We start from the raw sequence: 19028 nt of genomic DNA, 5'->3' as shown, positions 1-19028 counted from the left end.
CATGCATTACCGCTAAAACAACATATCCTAAATTATATTCATTGTGTGTTGTGTCTAATGTTTTTAGGGCACAGTTCTGCTGTGTGAGGGTCATGTACCCCTTTTAACATATAGTCACCATAAACTGCAGAGGATTTGTTGGGGTACAATAGCTCCTCAGTCACCTAACAACTTCACAAGTTGAAAAAATTAAAAAAAAAAAAAAAAAAGCATCAATAAATAAAGAGATTAAGATATGAAGTCCCCTAAAGGCAACAGTCATTTGTACAGAGGGAATCTTTCCCATGATGCACCTTTCCTGCTTCATGGCAAATGCACATTCACAAAAAAATGTAACACACACACACACACACACACACACACGCTAGGATGTACGCACACAACTATCCACAAAAACAAGAGGAAATACATGCACCCACAACCAAAGCACTAAACATCATGCACAATTATAAAACACATAGAACATACAATTACTTCATATTCATTTATTTTATTTGTACGTTTGTCATCTGCAAAATCCTGTCCAGTTGAGCCTAATTTGACGTTGGGGAAAATTATTATTACTTCGTTAATTTATCCTCACAAATAATCCAAAAACCACAAAAATATCACATTCTATTTTATTGCATTTTAGTACACAAAACATTTATGATGCACAGTCTATCAAATAAACTTTTTTGTTTGATTTCATTTCGTGTTTTTTTAACAAAACAAAACAATTTCAGAGGGGGGGAAAAAGTGCTTTACAGGGATTTACCGTCTCAATAAATACAAGGACATTGAGGTCTTGTTGGATCCTGTTCTTCACACAATGGCCATGGCACATAAAAATACAGATGCACACTCTCTACCCCTGCCAATACACACACACACACACACACACACACGCACACACGCACACACACATACGTCTTACTATGTACAACCCCAGTCTGTTTCATATTGTCCATATTGTACCAAAACACCAACACTCGTTTTCCCTCTTTGTGCGAAACACACAGAAGCTGAACAAGCAACCTTAGAAATTATAAATTAGTGTATTACTTGTTTGGGAATATGAAAATAATAACAGATTCTGTAGGAACATTTATGCTCATCTCAGACCTCTCTCTGTCAGATTAAAGAAATGTAACAGGATTGTGGCAGCTTAAAATCTGTTCGCTCCTGCTTCTAATGTTACACCCATAATTTAATAACACACAAACCCAGACAATGTGCTCTGTGGTTTTCCTTCATGATAAACTGCTGATGGAAGATTTAAAATACTTTGTTCTACACAATAAAATTAAAAAAAACCACCAAATTTTGGCTGGAATTTTAATGATCGGATTCACTGCTGTGAAGTATCTTCTAATAATGGAAAAGATAAGGCACACTATATGTTCATTCTTTAACAAAAATCTAATTCTACACCTCATTTCAGTGGAAAATGACCCAAAATGTGACTAGGAAGTTTCAGTTTTTACTTATGTCAGTCCTAACGAAAATATTTCAACAGTCAACTTATTTAATTTACATGTATGTTTCCTTCATGGTTGCTCAGAGAGAAAAGAGTGAGGAGTCTTACCTCTAATGTGGTCTACTGTGTGTGCGGGGCCCCGTGGGCCACAATGACAGTTCCCCCTTATTTTTCCCCTCTTTGTTTATCTTCAGTATTCTGACAGCACTCACTCCTGCTTCCTCTGTCAGTTTCATCCCCTTAAAACTCCCTCCACCTTTCAAGTCAGAGGTTTGATGGAAAGACTGGAGGATGCTGTACATGTGAAGCAGAATGGGTCCTTTAGGTGGTGTAAAATACAGTCAGTGAGCTCCCGCTAATGATAAATGCTTCACAATTGTTTTTGACAGAGTGGCTGCAGGTGGGATATTCCTGTCCTCAGAAAAAACATAATGACAGATGTAGCTTTCCCTCGTTCTTCCATTTCTCTTTCTGTTTCCGAGTGGGCAGGGCTCCTGTAAGATGTGTCTTTTCTCCGAGCTGGCTCCTGCGCGACCTCCGGGTCAGGTCTGTAGACATCAGCGATGGGAGATCAAGGGTTAGGATTCGGAGGTTTAGGGGTCGTGGGGGTCATAGTGGTGGAGTGCTAGCGGCTGAGGGGGAGCTGTGGCAGAGACATGGCCTGGTGAGGGAGACTCTGAGAGGTCAGCACGGAGAAGGGATGACCTAGAGAACACACACACAGAAAAAATGGATTTTAAAATAGTGGAATTAAGACCTACAAGTCAAGCACTAACAAGAAGGGGTAAAGGTTTATGTTCTTTACTGCACAATAGCAAAACTCACTGTCGATATACCCGTGAAGGGCCACCATGCGTGCCCGCTCAGGACTGCCGAAGGGGGAGTAATGCAGCTCATCGGGCAGGGACGAGGGTATCCTGGACTGGGGATGACCTGGGGGAGCCCCACTGTGCTGGGGCGTGTGCTTTTTGTGTCTTGCTCTGCAGTTTTGAAACCACACCTATGAAGATGCAATGTAACCAGACATCAAGTAGCTATATTCTTAAAATCAAATCTGTTGATGTATTTCAAAGCCAGGTATGTTTTTTTAAGAATCAGAAACGGCAGACAAAACTTTAAAAATATATTATTTAAAATACATATAAAACAGTCAACACAATCTGATGTTTTCTTATTTTATTAATTGTGTGGCTTGACCAAGTTGAAGGTGCTTGCATGTTGCTGAATTACACTATTTCAATTCATACAGCCACATCCGCTCCATAATATAAAGGGGTTCATTGGGGTGGGCGTGGGTCTCTGTGAACTGACCTGTATAACTCTCCTGCTGAGGCCTGTCATGTCGGCTAGTTTCTGTAGCGTCTGGGCATCTGGGTTGTTGTCCTGGGCAAACTGAGCCTGCATGATCTGCATAATGAGGCAAAACATTAGCATGAAATCAACATTGCTGAAATCGGATTATTACGGAAATCATTATATATTGGAATTAGAATGCAGTAGTGGAATTTTCATGCAGACGCCAGATTGGTGGCAGTTTTTTTCATTTAAAAATTAAAAAATCAAGCACAAGGGGAAAATGATCCAAAGATGTCATGCTAACAGTCAGTCTGTAGTATGGGTACCACCTCTAGTCCTGGCAATAGCATTCACCTTAATGTGTTTATCAGTGAATTATTATCACAGTCAGAACATGCAGGACCATTGATGGATGTGGTGGAGTGGAGTGTGTGTGCAGAGCATTACAGTAGAAGAACATAAAAAAGCAAACACCATCTGGATCGCAGTACAAGAAAAAAGAAGAAGACTAGTCTGACCACCGAGTCTGACCTGTAGCTGTTCTGCAGTGAAAGATGTCCGTGCCCTTTTGGCCGGTTTGGGTTGACTGTCTTGTTCTGTTGGAACTGCTCCTTCTAATGTGATACCATTGCCTGAAACACACAACAGCACACACGTATAAGACGACAGACAAATTTGTTGAGTAACAATTTAAAATGATCAAGATAGTCCCAGGAGATGTATTTAAACCAAAGGACTTGGACAGAGAATCATAAAGGGACTTTCCTTTCTAAATTGGGACCCAAATTTGAGGCTCTGAGCTCTTGTAATATGACCGCTGAGAAATTAAAAGAAGTAGGCCAGACATATTAAATTATCAGTGATATAAGAAATAATACATTGTACAAAGGTGGATTGTGCCGTCATTATTTTGCTCACAGTTTTGGAGGGACTTTTGAGGAAACATCTGGACGGCCACAGAGAACCATTACAGTAAATTTGCCAGAACCACTACTCACCACTCTCAGCCGCTCGTTTGAGGTTCTCCACCATGGTGTCGTAGTGGATCCTGCACAGGACCTTCTCCTCCACCAAGCCAAACTCCTCTCCCGTGGACAACTGCCTCTTACACGAGTAGCACGCAAAACATGCCAAGTGGTATGCGTTTCCCCTCGCGCGCCGCACCCAGTCGCTGGCGTATATCTGCCGCCCACAGCGGGCACACTTAGTACCAAACCTACTGTGAGGGAGAGAGAATGAGAACAGAGGTAGAGGAGGAGAAAAGGAATGGGGAATTAGTGTTTTATTATTGGGGTAGAAGCAACATTTCGGTGGAGAAAACTGCAGTGGTCAATGATCTTTTAATCTCAAGGCCATTCCCAGATAGTACACACACAGAATTAAACATGCACAGACGTCCTTTTTCTCTGAGAATACATTGAGAGAGCTGAAGTTGAAAATAAGTGTTTTTAAACTCGAAGTTTTGGCAGAACTCAAAGGGTTTAAGGAAGAAACCTTGGAGGAGGATGTGGCCTTCAGAAAAGACTCCTGACTGCGGCTGCAAGCTGAGCCTTGAATGCAAACAAACCAACACCTGCAATTTCCTGGCTGATGCGTGAAGGCCCTGACATGTACACATGCGCACACACAAACACAGACACACGCACATGCCAGGGAGCAAACCTACACACATGTAAAGCGGGGTGGCTTTACACACAGTGGAAGATGAAGAAAGACTCGGATGACATCACTCTAGATCGCCCCGCTGTAACTGATAGCAACAGTGAGGTCAGACGGCGTATAAACCCAAACCACCTGACTTACTGTTCTGAATGGGTGGGTGGATGAAAGATAAATGGACAGGCTATGGAAAAAGAGTTTCTAGGCTACATACGTTTGTGAAGTCAGCAAATGGTTTGAGACAACTCCTCATGACCTCAAAACAACATATCAATGTCTGAAATAAACACGCTCTTGTCAAATGAAATATCCGAATTGCTGTAAATGTGACTGAGAACAAAATGAGACAAAGACTGCCGTAGATTTAATCACCATAACATTCATAATCTCCCAGAGATACGTGTGTGAGTTGTTTGAAAACAAACTTAATCTTAAAGGATAAGGCAGATGTTCTTTATTTTCCCTACTGTCGACTAATCACAGGAAAAGACCAAAACCAGTAATATGTTTGTCCGTCATTCAGTATCTGTTTGATTTCCCTGCCCTGTCTGTGGCTTCCAGCTCCAAGCCCGTTTAATCCTCCTGAAGATCTTTGAAAATGGGGCACAAATATATAGTTTCATTTCTTAAAAAAAAGGCTGGGTAGCATCCTAAAACAGCTGGGCACTGCTGTTTTTCACAATCATTATTCAAACAAGAGTAAACAAGTATTTGACAGGAACTATTTTCATCTGCGGACTGATACACATTTGGTGTTTTAGCAAGTATTTACCAGTGTTGGGCAGTAATGTGTAATGTAATGTTTTCACAATATGATGATCACTTGTCAGTGTAGCGAAATATCATTTTCTCAGTCATGTGCAATACCACTTCTCATTGTCATATCAAATTTATATAACATTGATTAGCAGGCACAGTCTGTTTTTTCCAGCATTTTCATTCATGTTTAGTAACACTTGTACTTATCTTACTCATATTGTTACTCTATTAGAAACTGGTTTTTGCTTTTGCTCCTAGAAAACACTTCTGTTCACCAGATATTTAATACTCTATTGTTCTAAAACTGGGCCCAGTGAGGGATCCTGACCCGAGGAACCCACTGGTTGTTCTGGTGAATCGTTAAAATTGTGGTTACTGTACTTAGTGTCACTGTAATTTGAAGCATTCTCTGGCACAAGTTTTTCCTTCGGGATAAATAAAGTTCTGTTGACTTGAATTGAATTGAATTAAAGAATTACTAATAAAATATCAGTAATATTATTACAGTTACTCCCAAAACAAATCACTCCTTACAACCTCACTTGTGTTGTCACCCCCTACTGATTTGAAATCCAATAATCAATCAAATCTCGTCACACATGCACGTCACCATGGACCATGGAAACACTTACATTCAGCGGCTGGAAATATTCCCATTACTTTGATTTTGTCGGAAGGAAAGATGATAATAACATTGCTGCTCCATGTAGTGGTACAAAGACTCTTTCCACTGCAAAAAACATGACCTGAAACCTCCTAATACGACGAAATGCACCCCACTAAGAGTGAGCCCTCCTCAGCTTTGGATAGCTGCAGCCCTACACTGGCTAAACGAGCAAAACTGGAATTTAATCGTGGACAGCTGCAGGTTACAAGCAAAAAAGAAATAATGAAGCTTGGTGCTGGATATGTGGCAGACGAAATGTTGCCTATCTCCATTAAAATACAGGTCACCAGGCAACAGAAGACCCCCAGGTAAAAATTCATTTACAAGCTATCTAGCCTTAGCTGCACTTACCAGAGATTAGCCTGACATTCACACAGAGGCGCATATGCAAAGGCTGAATTTTGTGGAGAAAGGACGCAATAACCCATTTTGTGGGGTAATTTGGGGAGTAATAATATTACCTTTTCAAAACTTAAATGAGTAATGAGTAATAAATTACAGTTTTTGTGTAACAAGCCCAACTATTCACAGCAGCAGGACAGTGCTTCTGTAAATGCAGCTTATCATTATAAAAACATGTTTTGCCGCGAAATTATGAGGCTTATTACTGTGATTAAATAGTTTAGCACTACAATGGAGGTCTGTGACAGAGAGGAATAAGATATATCAGGCTTTTGCCACATAGACAACACTTATTTTTGCTCTTTTAATGATATTTATTGAAAATATAAAAAATATAGTGTCACCAGCCCTCTCCTTTAGCTGAGATAGAGCTCACTGAGCAGCTTGCACTGTGGAGAATCAAAAAAAAACACGACTGAAATATTATACAAATTTCCTGTTTTACACCAGAATCAAAAGAAATTAAGCTCCTCATTTAAAGAGCTGCACATTGTGGGTTTAATGGGTATGAAATGCTTTACGTTTGAGCTGGTTATGGTGAGGTTAAGAGCCATTGTTGGGGTCAGCAGCTGCCAACTCTGGTGAAAGAGGCTGGATTTGTAAGCAGCCTGCGAGGAAGTGCTGCCTCATGGGTAAAAGTGGGGGCAAAAAGCACAACAGCAAACTGGTTTTAGCTCAAATTATAAACATTTCCATACTGATAGGAATATTCTGCCAAGCAAGCACTGACACAGATCTTAAGAGCAAATGGCTGACTCAACATTTCTGACTGTGTGTTGCTAATACACTTCTTATTTACCCTGCTTGATTTCAGCAAAGGCAGCAGAGATAAAGAGAAAAGTCGTACAAGCGCAGCATCAAAAACACGAGCCAAAATTCAAAGAGCAGTCACTAGCTGAAAGGTATGAAGGAGGCACGAACTGGTGAGGGCAGGATGAAAAGAATAGACATGGAGAGAGGAAGTAAGTGGCTGGGGGAAATAGCAAAGCAAAGAGCTGTCGATGGCAGAGAGAGAGAGGGAAAGAGCAGGGGGACGGAGAGCACGAGGGTTGCCAAGTGAGTGGGTTTGGCAGCGTATCAGTGCACTCAAGTCCACTCTATCTGGGATGAAAGCATACTATAGCCCTGACATCTCACAAACTCATACCCCTCCTTATGTATATGAGCTTGTTGGCCAGAAGTTTCATTTCCCTGCGTGTCGTATGGGAGAGAATATTTATAGCTTGTCATTAAATGCCCACTGTTTGAGGATCTGCCTCTTATCTGTCTCACTCTGCATCCGTCTGTTTGCCCTCCTAGTTTTTATCACCGCTGTCAAGTAGCGCAACAATGTCCAAATACAAAAACAGCATCTACAGCACCAGGCCTGGCATTCCTCACAACAAACAAATTCAGCATTAGAGCAGTGAAACCACCAGTCTTTGTGGTGACCTTGAAATAAAATTAGCTGGCATGGCACTTACAAAGGGCTTAAGTTGTCACAGATATGTGCAACTTAACCAAAAAACCTCTTATAACCCAATAAAGCCATTCCGGAGACAAATCGACTCCATGGCTTACTGTACTGTGTGTGTGTGTGTGTGTGTGTGTGTGTGTGTGTGTGTGCGCGTATCGTTTCAGATTGTTATGGAGAATTCCAGGCTGTTCCTAAAGTAAAAGAGGAAAACATTGTGGAACATTGCGGCTAATCTAGCATGACAGCTTGTCAGTTTCATGCTCCGAGACAGAACCCAGAAAAGCTGCAAATCATCCCTTGTTTTAACCCCCTCCACCTCCTCCTCCATCTTCATCTCCTGCAACCCCTCCCTCTCACTACCCCATCTTTTTTTTTATTTTTTTTTATCTCGTTTTGTCTTTGTACCAAAAACCTGGTGTTTATTTTGGAGCGACGTCAATCCTCACGGCCCCCCTTGTATCACTCACAAGAGGGAAAATCCTACACCGCAAAACTCCCCTCTTCCCCCAGACCTCTCCTATTTGCTCCCCTTCTTTCGTCTAATCTTTACTCTCTCTTTTTTTTTCCACAATAATTCACCTGCTGCTGAAAGAGTGGCTTGAGGAGGTACACGTTTTTTGGATTATTTCTGATGTGCTATGAGAATACTCTAATCTCTATTAGATTTGTCCTGAGAGAGTTGTGTGGTTTTTAAGACGCAAGGTTCGTGTTAGGCCTTTGTAGGGAAATCTACATATCTAAATACTTTACAGACAACATCTTTTAACAGATTTAACATATTTAACATATTATTAAACATAACCCTGCATGAGAAAGCTTGAATGTCTTTCATTGAAATCTAATTCACTGCTTTGACTGAGCAGTCTTTATTAAATGTGTAGCACTGTGTGACAGATGTCTTATTATAATTTCACTTCATTCAGCTCTTAATAAAACTCAAATCACTCGCTCTGTACTGTTTGCTCATCTTTGTTGCTATGGAGACCCAATCAGCTAACCAGAGGTGGGTTGATGAATAATTATTATTACAATACACACATACACACACAAAGAGACGCATGCACACGTGCACACATCTCCCACAAAGTTCCCTCCACACATAGACTCTGGTTACACTGTCAGTATCCCAGGGTGCCCCTGATTAGTGCAGCAATGCAACTTCCTGTGTGGCCTGCAGCTCACGGACGAGGATGATGTTTCTACGGAGCGAGGGAGGGGTGCAGGGAGGCAAAGGGGGGAGGCTGATAAAGAAATGGTTTGCGTGTGTGTGCATGTGTGTGTGTGAGCAAGCCCCTGAGGCCTGACATGGGTTTAAGAGGCACAGCATGGGCTCTGTCCTGCGCCCCCCGATCCCGACATACACACACCACCTTCCTCCCCCCTCCCAACACACACACACACACACATATATGGAGGGAAACCCACTCTGATTTCCTGCTATTACGCCCCATTAAAGCAGCTGTCAGTCCAAAGCCAGATGAGAGGCTGACACAGATGAGGAAATATCTCCAGAGGTTTGAAAGCAGCCCAGAGGATCTGGACTCGCAGTGGTGTTTAGCCTAGTTTAAATCTGGCCTAAACCCAGATTACAGTTTATATTTACAGAGGTAACCATTGTGCAGTCCCCGGCCCTGCAGCAAAGCTTCACTGTTGCTCTGCAAGATGGTCTAAATCATTTCTTGTTTTCCAGTGTGACCGAGGAAATCTAAACCTACAAATAGTATTATGCAAATGAGGAGGATTTTTCTCCAGAGGTTGTAACCATTTCAAGTAAAAGATCTCCAGAGTGTTTAACAATTTGACCTTCAGTATATCCAGACTGTTGTTATCACTTTGCTTGTTATTGCTATCTGTAGAGTCACTCTGCACATCAGACAGTGCACAGTTATTTCACTTAAGGGAATAAAACTGCTCTGAATCTTTGAAACTAAGAAATTTCTAGTTTATATCTTATGAAGTTGGTCGAACATTTTTGCCTATAAAACATCTATACATTAAAAAAACAAATTTATACTTTTCATCTACGAAAAAGAAATACTCTAACAAGGAAGTATATTTCTACACTGCCTCACAAATGCAAAGAGCAGTTTCTCCACAACCTTGAAGGCGACTGTGTCAACAAATGTGTAAACAAGCTCTTAAAGCCTAATTTACACCTTCAGTCTCTACAAATAAAATGTGTTCTCAACTTCCTTGTCCATTTGAACAAATAAATTAATATAGATTTAGATATGGAATTTAAATGTAGTTTAACTTCACCAAATCACATGGGTGTCACTGGAGTGAGCAAGGGTGCAGGTTTGTTTCAATATTGGACACACACACACACACACACACACATGAAACAGGGGGTTTGGGGGTTCTCTATCATAAAATATTGGGCATCAAACACTTAATTTCCCACATTTGGCTGAATCTATGCCCCAAATCAAGGGCGTAAATGTAGACAGTGCAGATGGTGCAGTTGCACTGGGGGCCCATAGAGAGAATGGGCCCTCCAGCAATGTGTTGGGTGGAGAATGGGCCCTTATGAGAAACTGCCACCTTGGAAATATGCCTGTGTTAAAAGATGAACTCTCATTAAATTAAAAATGGTGCCCTTTGCTATACATGTCCTCGAAAAAGGCAAACCCATCATCTGTCTGTTTTTGTTTTTTTATACCCTTTGATAAAATAATCAGTAGCATCTATAACAAAATGACATAAACTATTAATAAACTATTAAAATGATGAAATTAAATGAACTATTTCCTATTTTCTTTGACATTTTTGTCATATACAGGTATGAAATGATGATTGCTCTAACATGTATATTGATGTTGTCTAATGTCATGTCTCTGTTTGATCATGTGACGAGATGATATGTGCACGATAGCGTGCACTGGGGCCCATCGTAACTACATCATGCCACTGCCCCAAATTGTACATTATCTGCATCAATTTATGGCATGAATGTCTTCAATTTTGTCAAAATAAAAGTCCTCTGCTACTTTATGTTTTTCATTGGGTGGGGAAGGTGGGGGTGATAAATGCTTGTTCTAATTATTGAGGGGGGTGTGTACTCTGTGTCCCCCCCAAAACTATGAGCATCAGAGGCTCAATTACTGCTAGTTAGATTTAGCAGGCCTCATTTATCTAGTCTTATTTTTTCTCCTTTATGATCTGCCTTATTTATGTATATATTACAATAATATAATTTGTTATCGATATAACACAGTAACAGGAAACAGGTCAATAAGTGGGGTTAAATTAGCTTTAGCGATGGCTAGCTTTGGCCCACCAGCTAGCTTGACTTAGCCAGACTGCAATGCAAGCGGTTTTGTCGTCTCTGCTAATTTTATGGCAACATTTTCATATTATAAATCCTGCGTCAAATTAAGAGTCAGTTTCTGGCCTTAATTTAATTTTCAACAAATATATTCTAACTGTGTTTTGGCATTGCATGGCAGTATACAAAGCCAATTATCATACAGCAGAGACCGTCAAAGGTTATGACACTACAAGCTGCAAGAGTTTGAATGTGAAGCTGATTGAGGTAAGTTTCTTTATTAACAAGAAGCAAATCAAACCCATAGTTGGAGCTCTATTGCAGCAAGACCCTATTTTATTCTATGTGGAAACCATCACAGTACATGTAGCTCACTGCAGCTCACTGGTTGACATAAAATCGCTCTATTAAAGTGTAATCTGTAGTGTGTCTTACAAACTACAGTTACTCGTTGGAAATTCAAACTATTATTCCTTATCTTGGTGGGTTGACAACTAGTGTGAACGCATTTATAGCTTCTATATTCAGGCATGTTTTTAATCACAAATCACTGTGTTTTATATAATTATAGTGTAGGATTTCTCTGATGACATACGTGACCCAGTCATTACCATTTTCTAATGCTCTGACATATTTTACATCCACTCTGCGTGTCCAATACTGGCACAGAGACCAGAGCGCGGTGTTTAGGGGGCGAGAGGGGCAAATGGTGAAGGAGCATTTAAAATTGAGACGGGTCAGTTAAAATATTATTATGATGTGGCAGAGCAAACACAAAAATCTCCATTTTGTGAAAAAAAAATGCAAAATGATTGGCAGCTGCTGGACATGCATAAATAAACAGAGATCTCAGTGTATGTTTATGTGTGTGTGGCTGTGTCAGTGTGTGTGTGTGCGCTCTGTAGAGGTGTAAAAGGAGGCAATGTGTACAGTGCATTTTTGCTAATATGTAAATGTTTCATATTCATGTTTTCATATTTAGGTGTGCGTCCGTGAGTAAGTGTGCACATATCTATCTTTGTGTGTGTTTTTAGTTTGGATAGGAGTCACATTCAGATCAGAAACATGCTGACCAGGCACTCGGGGCGGTCTAATTGCTGGTCTGGAGGCCTGAGGGTCTGGGGTGGAGGACAACTAATTGCTGGTGATTATAAACCTCAGAGCGGTGGCTAGGTATCAGGTTTCGATCAGACAAACACCAAAGCTCACTCGCAGCTTCACACACACACACACACAGGCACACACACACACACACACACACACACACACACTGATGTCCACAAACGACCATGTGTGTCCATACACAATATACACCAGCTTTAGGCTATACAGCACAGAATTTTACGATATACTGTTGTTGGCGTGAACCCCATTTAACCTCGGATACCGCACACACACACACACACACACACACACACATAGAATCCGTGGGTAAAAACATCAACCATGACTTATTCCTCTTCAACTGCATGCAAACACAAATACAGCATGTATTGAATGGATGCAAGTGAGGTTAAATTCTTCCATGAATTGCAATAACATATGTGTCTCTCCCTCTCTTTCCCTTTCACACACACACACACACACACACTGCATTTTTCCCAGAGTCTGTGTATCACTATCATCATTATTTAGGCCTACTTTATTACTGTCCTCGATCTGTCATTAATGTAAAAGACTGACCACCAAAATGTACAACAGAGTATGACATATTTGAGGTAGATAGATAGATAGATAGATAGATAGATAGATAGATAGATTTTGTTTTGCTAGGTTTTCTGAAAATAAAATAATACCAATTATATGATGATTTATTGTTATAACAGTTTTAATTTAATGATAAATCCTATTTTCACCTTTAATTAATGATGCTGTGTACTACATCATCAATATACAATCAAAATAAAATAGAATAGAATAATAGATTTGGCATTTTCCTCTCTGTCATATGAGTTCTCGTTGCACTCCAGGCTTTGTTTGCCTGTAGGGACCGACTAAACTCAGATAGCTACGCACTCAAAAGGGCATTTCCGGCGATTTCCGTTTGTTTCACGTGCCCCTCTGGAGGTGATGGAACATCTAGCGCGCGCTTCGTGGCACGTGGTGCATTAAGTGTGTGTTGATAAGTTAAAGACTGCGATCACTGCGGTGTGTGTGTGAGTGTGTGTGCAGGGGGAGTTCACTGATATTTTGGCGCAGGAAAAATAGAAAAAATATCATGCAGTGACCAAAAATAAAAACAGGTGGGCATATCTGATGGTGGCGTGAAGCACCGGAAACTGATGATTAGAATGATGCAGTGATAAATGTTAAAATCTGACATGATCTGAACGGATGGTCAAAAACACCCTCACCACAAACACAGCCTATATTACGTCTAAAAACCACAATATTACAATTTAAACTTTTTTTAAATAAAGCACAGATTATTTTCTAAATGTATTCTGGTTGAATAGATTTTTTTTTCTTTCTGTAACCACTGGAAATAGTGCGCGTTGGGTAGCCATAACAAAACTGTGGATCTTTCAGCCACAGACTTTTATTTTGTTACAGACTTTTTTGAAAAGGTCTTTCAAGAACACATGAGTTAACCCGCATCCATCTCAAAGGAGGAGACACAGACACACACAGAGAGGAGAGAGAGGGGAGAGAGGCCTGTGTTGGCAGAGCAGACGTGGTATTTTGAAAACACGGTCATAAACTTACCCTACCTGAAATAATCCATTTTACAGAAGATCTCTTTGTTTTTGATGTAGCAGCTGCTGTGCTGACGTAGCGACGTCCTGCAGACAGAACACTCCAGACAGCGCACGTGCCAGATCAGGTTGTTCACCTGCAGTGAGACAACATCCACGTCAAACACACACACACTGATGATAGATCACTGCAGTAACGACTCACAGTGTGTCAGTGGTGCTGAGGGAGGACTTTGTCATACTTACTATTATTTTATCAACATGAGGCTACGATAACATTCCTCATTTATAAACAGTGTGACCAGTTACGCTTATATGGACATAATATGTCAAGATATTATTGCCTTTAAAACGTCACGAAATTTATTACTAGTCTATTAAGCTTCTATATCCATATATATCATTTTAATATTCATAAATTGGGGTCTTTTAGTGGGTCTGTGGTGCTAAACTGTGACTTTATCCTCTTCTGCTTTCTTGTATCTTATGTTTTTTGATATAGCAACGCCAGATTTTTTGCAATAAGAGGACTTGGGGGTTCACTTTAAAATTAAATAATTAATTTATTGTCGTTCTTTATAGGCTAATATTTGCGTCCGAAGTGCATGTATTTTTAATATTTAGAAATATTAACCCATGCTTTTTAGGCCCGAACCAACATTTCTGGCACTGACTGTAATATTTTCCGTCAACAGCAATTATGATAGATTTTTTAGCTACCAAAAAAAAAAAAAAAAAATCATTGGCATAGGAAACAATAGATCAATCTGTAATAACGACTAAAAAAAAGATTTAAATATTTTTAACGGTTTGCAGATAGCAAAGCCATCCTGCTACTTAAAAAGTTCCCATGTAATATGTTTCAATATATATGTATATAATTTATTTTTAAATGTTAGTCCAGTTTTTTGATTATTGAGATCATTAAGAGCTGTCCTGTAAAATAATATGTTGGATTAATAATGCTATTTTTTATTTCTTATTTATATGTAATTTTATTTTATTTTATTTTTTAAAGTGGTGCCTCATGCTACATAAATGCATTCTAACTCCGGCTCTAAAAATTATGGCAATTAAATGTAGTAAAGCATCACTTAATATAACCATCAAAGAACTTTTCATATCAGCAGAAATTGATTTATTTCTAGCATTTATTTTTTTGTATCGTATATATTTATTTACATCCAGTGTGACATATGAAGGAAGGACGTTTTAAACAAAAAGAGAGCTAATTATTTTCAATTAAGCTCTGTTTATTTACAGTTAAAATAATTTTCAAAAATCTTTTCCATAAAGTCTGATTATAGCTTAGCTTTATAACGTTTAAAACAATTATTATTACAGATGATACCCTGATAGGCCTCGACTTTGTCACAACAATAAAAGTAAACTCGCACTTCCTGACAATCACACCCATTTGCGCGCGAGCAGGGAATATTGTTTTGGTTGGAAGCACGCGGGCGCACGCCACAAGACAGGGCGTATTGACAGTGAAGCTGTGAAACAGAAAAAAAAAATCAAAACATTCCTGTTGTATGTGCGCTCTCACACTCTCTCTCTGACGCCTAAAATATCACGGTGCAGATAACAGAGGTTACAGTTAGAGACATGCAGGCCTGTTGTGTATTTTGTAGGTTATATTACAGCTATAAAATGAGTATAAAATGAGTTATAATAAGATATTGCTGTGTGTTACACATGAGGTTACATTAGGTCGACGTTAGCTGTTGAAAAGGGGTGACATATTTCTTTCTTCTTCAGTGTTGGATTTATTTGCGTCTGATTTTATTTAGTGGAAATTCGACAATAAGTGCGTCTAATGTGCCAAGGCCTTACTCATTCCTACACCAGCATTAAAATACAGCAGGCCTGTCTGAACCAAAACACAGCCCGGATCAACATGGCACCCTGCGTCACTCGCTGTGAGCTATTTGCTGTTGATGCATATGCGTAAAAATAAGAAGGCAACAGTAAACAAACAAACACCAGAGGAAAATAACCTCTGCTCTGACCAGTTCCAGCCTATTTTTGTCCAAGGGGTTTGTAATCGGCCTCTCACCTTCAGCAAGTATCTGTCCAGGATCTCCTGACCGCAGCTGGCGCACATGTTCTTCCCGGTGGAAGGCACCGAGCTGGTGGTGGAGGTCGGCGAGCACACGGAGGGGGTGGACGGCGTGCTGGGGGACGAGCGTGTGTCCTCCCGCTCCATGTTGGACCGCTGGGATTCTCCGTCCGAGTGAGACTGCAAGAAGGCATCAGCACAGCTCAGTCATACACACAATACTCCGCACAGATGAGCGCGTAAATCAGACATTTAAAACATATATCTGCATGAATCCGAGCTACGGATGCGCACCGGCCAAGCGGGCAACTACTGTGCGTAAAAGGCGCACGCGTTGAGTGATCCAGGCATTTTTTAAGGCATAAATAGGCAATAAAGCTCTCACCATTGGCGCGTGTTTAGAGTCCACACTGCAGCGCGAGGCTCCCGGTGTACTCTGATGCTCTGTAGAGATCACCTACAAGACAACGTGCAGGAAAGTCTTCATCACTTTCCCCGTCTCATCCTCAGCTGAGAAATCGTCGGGAGACATTTGCAGACAGCTCTTCAGGGCTACTCCTATATAAAGTGGTCCTGACAATAAAGCCCCGGTTAAAACTGTTAAAAGGGCCCCCGCAACAAAAGGCACATTTTAATGAAGCTATTTCAATTTGGATTGATTTTTCCCTGCCCTTAACCCGTGCCTCTCAGAATAATAGTATTTTCTCCGCAATCCAGGACACGAGAGTGGAGGGGGGAAAAAACTACCTGTAATTACAAATAGCTTGAAACGCCGTGGATAAGAGGGACCCGGAGTGTCAATTTCAACTGTCAATCAGAGAAAGGCAACGGGTCACCCAAAGAATTGCAAATTTGATTTTTAATGGCTGTAATTAAAATCCAATTCTTCTCGGGCGAATTGGCAGCGCTCGAGAGGCTCGCGGACCGCAAATCACGCTATTCATAACAGAGAGGCGCGTGCCTCTTCACAGCGGCTGGCGCGTGCAGCTGATCTCAGTACACAAGCAGTGATTCTTATGACATCACAGAGGGACAAAACAAAACTCACACACGATGCTGTGGGCTGCGAATAAACTGCATCCACTGCGCATTCAAGAAGGAAGATAAACAGTTTGGTAAAGCAGAAATGATTTCACACTTCACATAAAATGTAAATTAAGTCAAAAGCAAACAGCAAAGGCCCACGCAGTGCATAAGTGGGGTACCTCTCCGATCTGAACCTTTTACGCACAAAGTTGAAGCTGAGCCGTTTCCAAAGTGTCAGTACCTGCTTCGTGGGAATTCCTTCGGACAGAATCTTATTTCCCTCTGAAAGAGGGGACAAAACTTCATTTTTCCAGTACATGAAAGGTCTCACAGCGTACAGTGTCTCCAAACTCGGTGCGTGGAATCAGGAGAAGACTCGGCGATGGGCGTCAAAATCTGTACCATCCGTACCGTGCATTGACTCGGGTGGAACTGGCGCGCAGTTATTTTTGTATTTAATGTTTCTGTCTCTGAAACGCTGCTGCGCGCGACGATCTGCCCGCCACTGACACAAACTAGACAAGTTATGGAGCTATGCAGAGGCGAGGAGTCGCTTGCTGCTCCTCAGAGAGCCTTATTTAGCACAGAAAAAGAGTTCTTCCTTTCCCCCGTTTCCCCCTCTCTCCACTTTTGGGAAGGGAGTCTGACTACAGGAAGTGAATCAAATTGAGGGGCTGGCAGCTTTTACTCCAAGGCTTCATAGGTGCACGGGAGACTGCAGGGCTGCAAAGTCGACGCGAGCGCTGAGAGCCGGAGTGTCTCTGCAGAGCTTGTAGTGAAAGTTGTTGGTGCGGCTCTCCGGCCTGCCTTATAGTTAAAGAAGGGGGAGGGCGAGGAAAGAGTTTCATTTGCGTGAGAAGGGTGGACACACTGTGGAACAGTTATGACAGAAACTCTTCTGGTGTATGTTTGATATCTCAGGCATTTATAGCTGCTGCCAGAGGAAAAAAAATCCCCAATGTAAATTATAGTTATTTATATAATTGCCATTTATTTGCTACTAGAAATACACGAGTGGAGCTGACTGTATAGGCAATAATTAACCTTCATACCCAGGCTTATATAAAGACCTTTTTATATGCAGCGTCCTATATACACTGTTGGGTTACACTGTATATTCAGTCTCTGTATGTACAGAAAGATAATGATGCCTTAAATTAAACTTTAATGTTTAATACATTAATTTCAGCAGTTATGTTCCTCGCTTTCACACATTTTAATGCGCATTATCCTCACGATTTAAGGTTTCGTTTTTGATGTTAAACAGGTTTTTGCTATTATATTTACATTTGTGAAATTAATTCCAAATATTGTAATTCCGTGTGTTGTGTAAAACGTGTGGTATTTAAGCAGAAAAACTAAAGAATAAATACATACAGTGCGATTTACAGATTTACTTTTAAATTATAGGGCTGCATTTTAGTCCATATAGATTATGCATATATTTTGACACAACTGCTTTAAGCTGTACTAACCAAACAGACTTAACTATCATTAAAAAAAATAGAGAATATCAGCTAGGCTATTTCTTCAGGAGCCGCTGCAGCTGAAACAAAAACTGACTTTTAACGCAAGGGGCTCCTGATGATTACAGGATGTGTGTGAGCCCACACATCGGTTTATACATCCACGTGTCACTCAGGCCATCCGCAAGGATCCTGCAATTATCTGTAAATCTATAGTGCAGAAATTATCCCGGCACAATAAACCAGAGCTAAAGAAATTAAGAGACTTCTTCATCATTTTTAGAGGAGAAATTAATTTGAAATAATCAATTGAAAATATATTTTAACGAATAGGCCTTTTATTGAAAACAGATACACACATTTCAAATAAATTATTAGGTTGATCTAAAGGAAATATTCTGCAGTGGAGTGATTTAACAACAACAGAGATTTTTTTGTTTTAAGTAAAAGGGCTGGCTGATGTAAAGAGGTAGGATTTGATTTGTTCGTTGCGCACGAAATTACGCTCCTCTAGTTCATCTTGTACAATTAATCTGCCGGTCTCCATCCATGCTGCGATGTCTACAGCCTAATATGTTCTTGGTAAACTCTTAAAAACATTGGCTCTGCAAACGGAGCTTTGGTTGGCAAATTAATTCTTTTATGTAAACAATTTCAGACTCCAATTTCACCAACATATTTTGTCTTTTTTTCTGGCTTGTAGAGGGTTTTTATGACCTGCAGAAAAACACAACTCAGATCACATATAAAATATAATGAACACACAGAAATCAGGGACAATTACATTTTAAAATAGATTGTTTTTACATTAT

The 19028-nt window shown here is 40.4% G+C and overlaps 1 protein-coding gene across 3 annotated transcripts; it reads right to left on the bottom strand.

Annotated features, from left to right (window-relative positions):
• Window positions 1-5: 5 nt before the first annotated feature.
• lhx6a (LIM homeobox 6a) lies at window positions 6-17509 on the bottom strand. 3 transcript variants are annotated; one of them, XM_050053239.1, is made up of 9 exons: window positions 16956-17509; window positions 16110-16181; window positions 15722-15904; window positions 13678-13799; window positions 3754-3974; window positions 3287-3387; window positions 2771-2866; window positions 2285-2459; window positions 6-2164 (listed from the first exon to the last, which is right to left on the bottom strand). In XM_050053239.1, the coding sequence occupies exons 1-9, from the start codon at window positions 17067-17069 to the stop codon at window positions 2085-2087; spliced, it is 1164 nt and encodes a 387-aa protein (XP_049909196.1). In that variant the 5' UTR covers window positions 17070-17509; the 3' UTR covers window positions 6-2084. The 3 variants fall into 3 exon arrangements, with proteins under 3 accessions (XP_049909196.1, XP_049909197.1, XP_049909198.1); XM_050053240.1 differs by having other exon boundaries at window positions 16992-17509; XM_050053241.1 differs by lacking the exon at window positions 16956-17509 and adding an exon at window positions 16773-16917.
• Window positions 17510-19028: the final 1519 nt, after the last annotated feature.

This window comes from Epinephelus moara, chromosome 9, assembly GCF_006386435.1.
Source record: "Epinephelus moara isolate mb chromosome 9, YSFRI_EMoa_1.0, whole genome shotgun sequence".
NCBI classification, from domain to species: domain Eukaryota; kingdom Metazoa; phylum Chordata; class Actinopteri; order Perciformes; family Serranidae; genus Epinephelus; species Epinephelus moara.
This window is presented reverse-complemented; position numbering and strand designations above follow the sequence as displayed.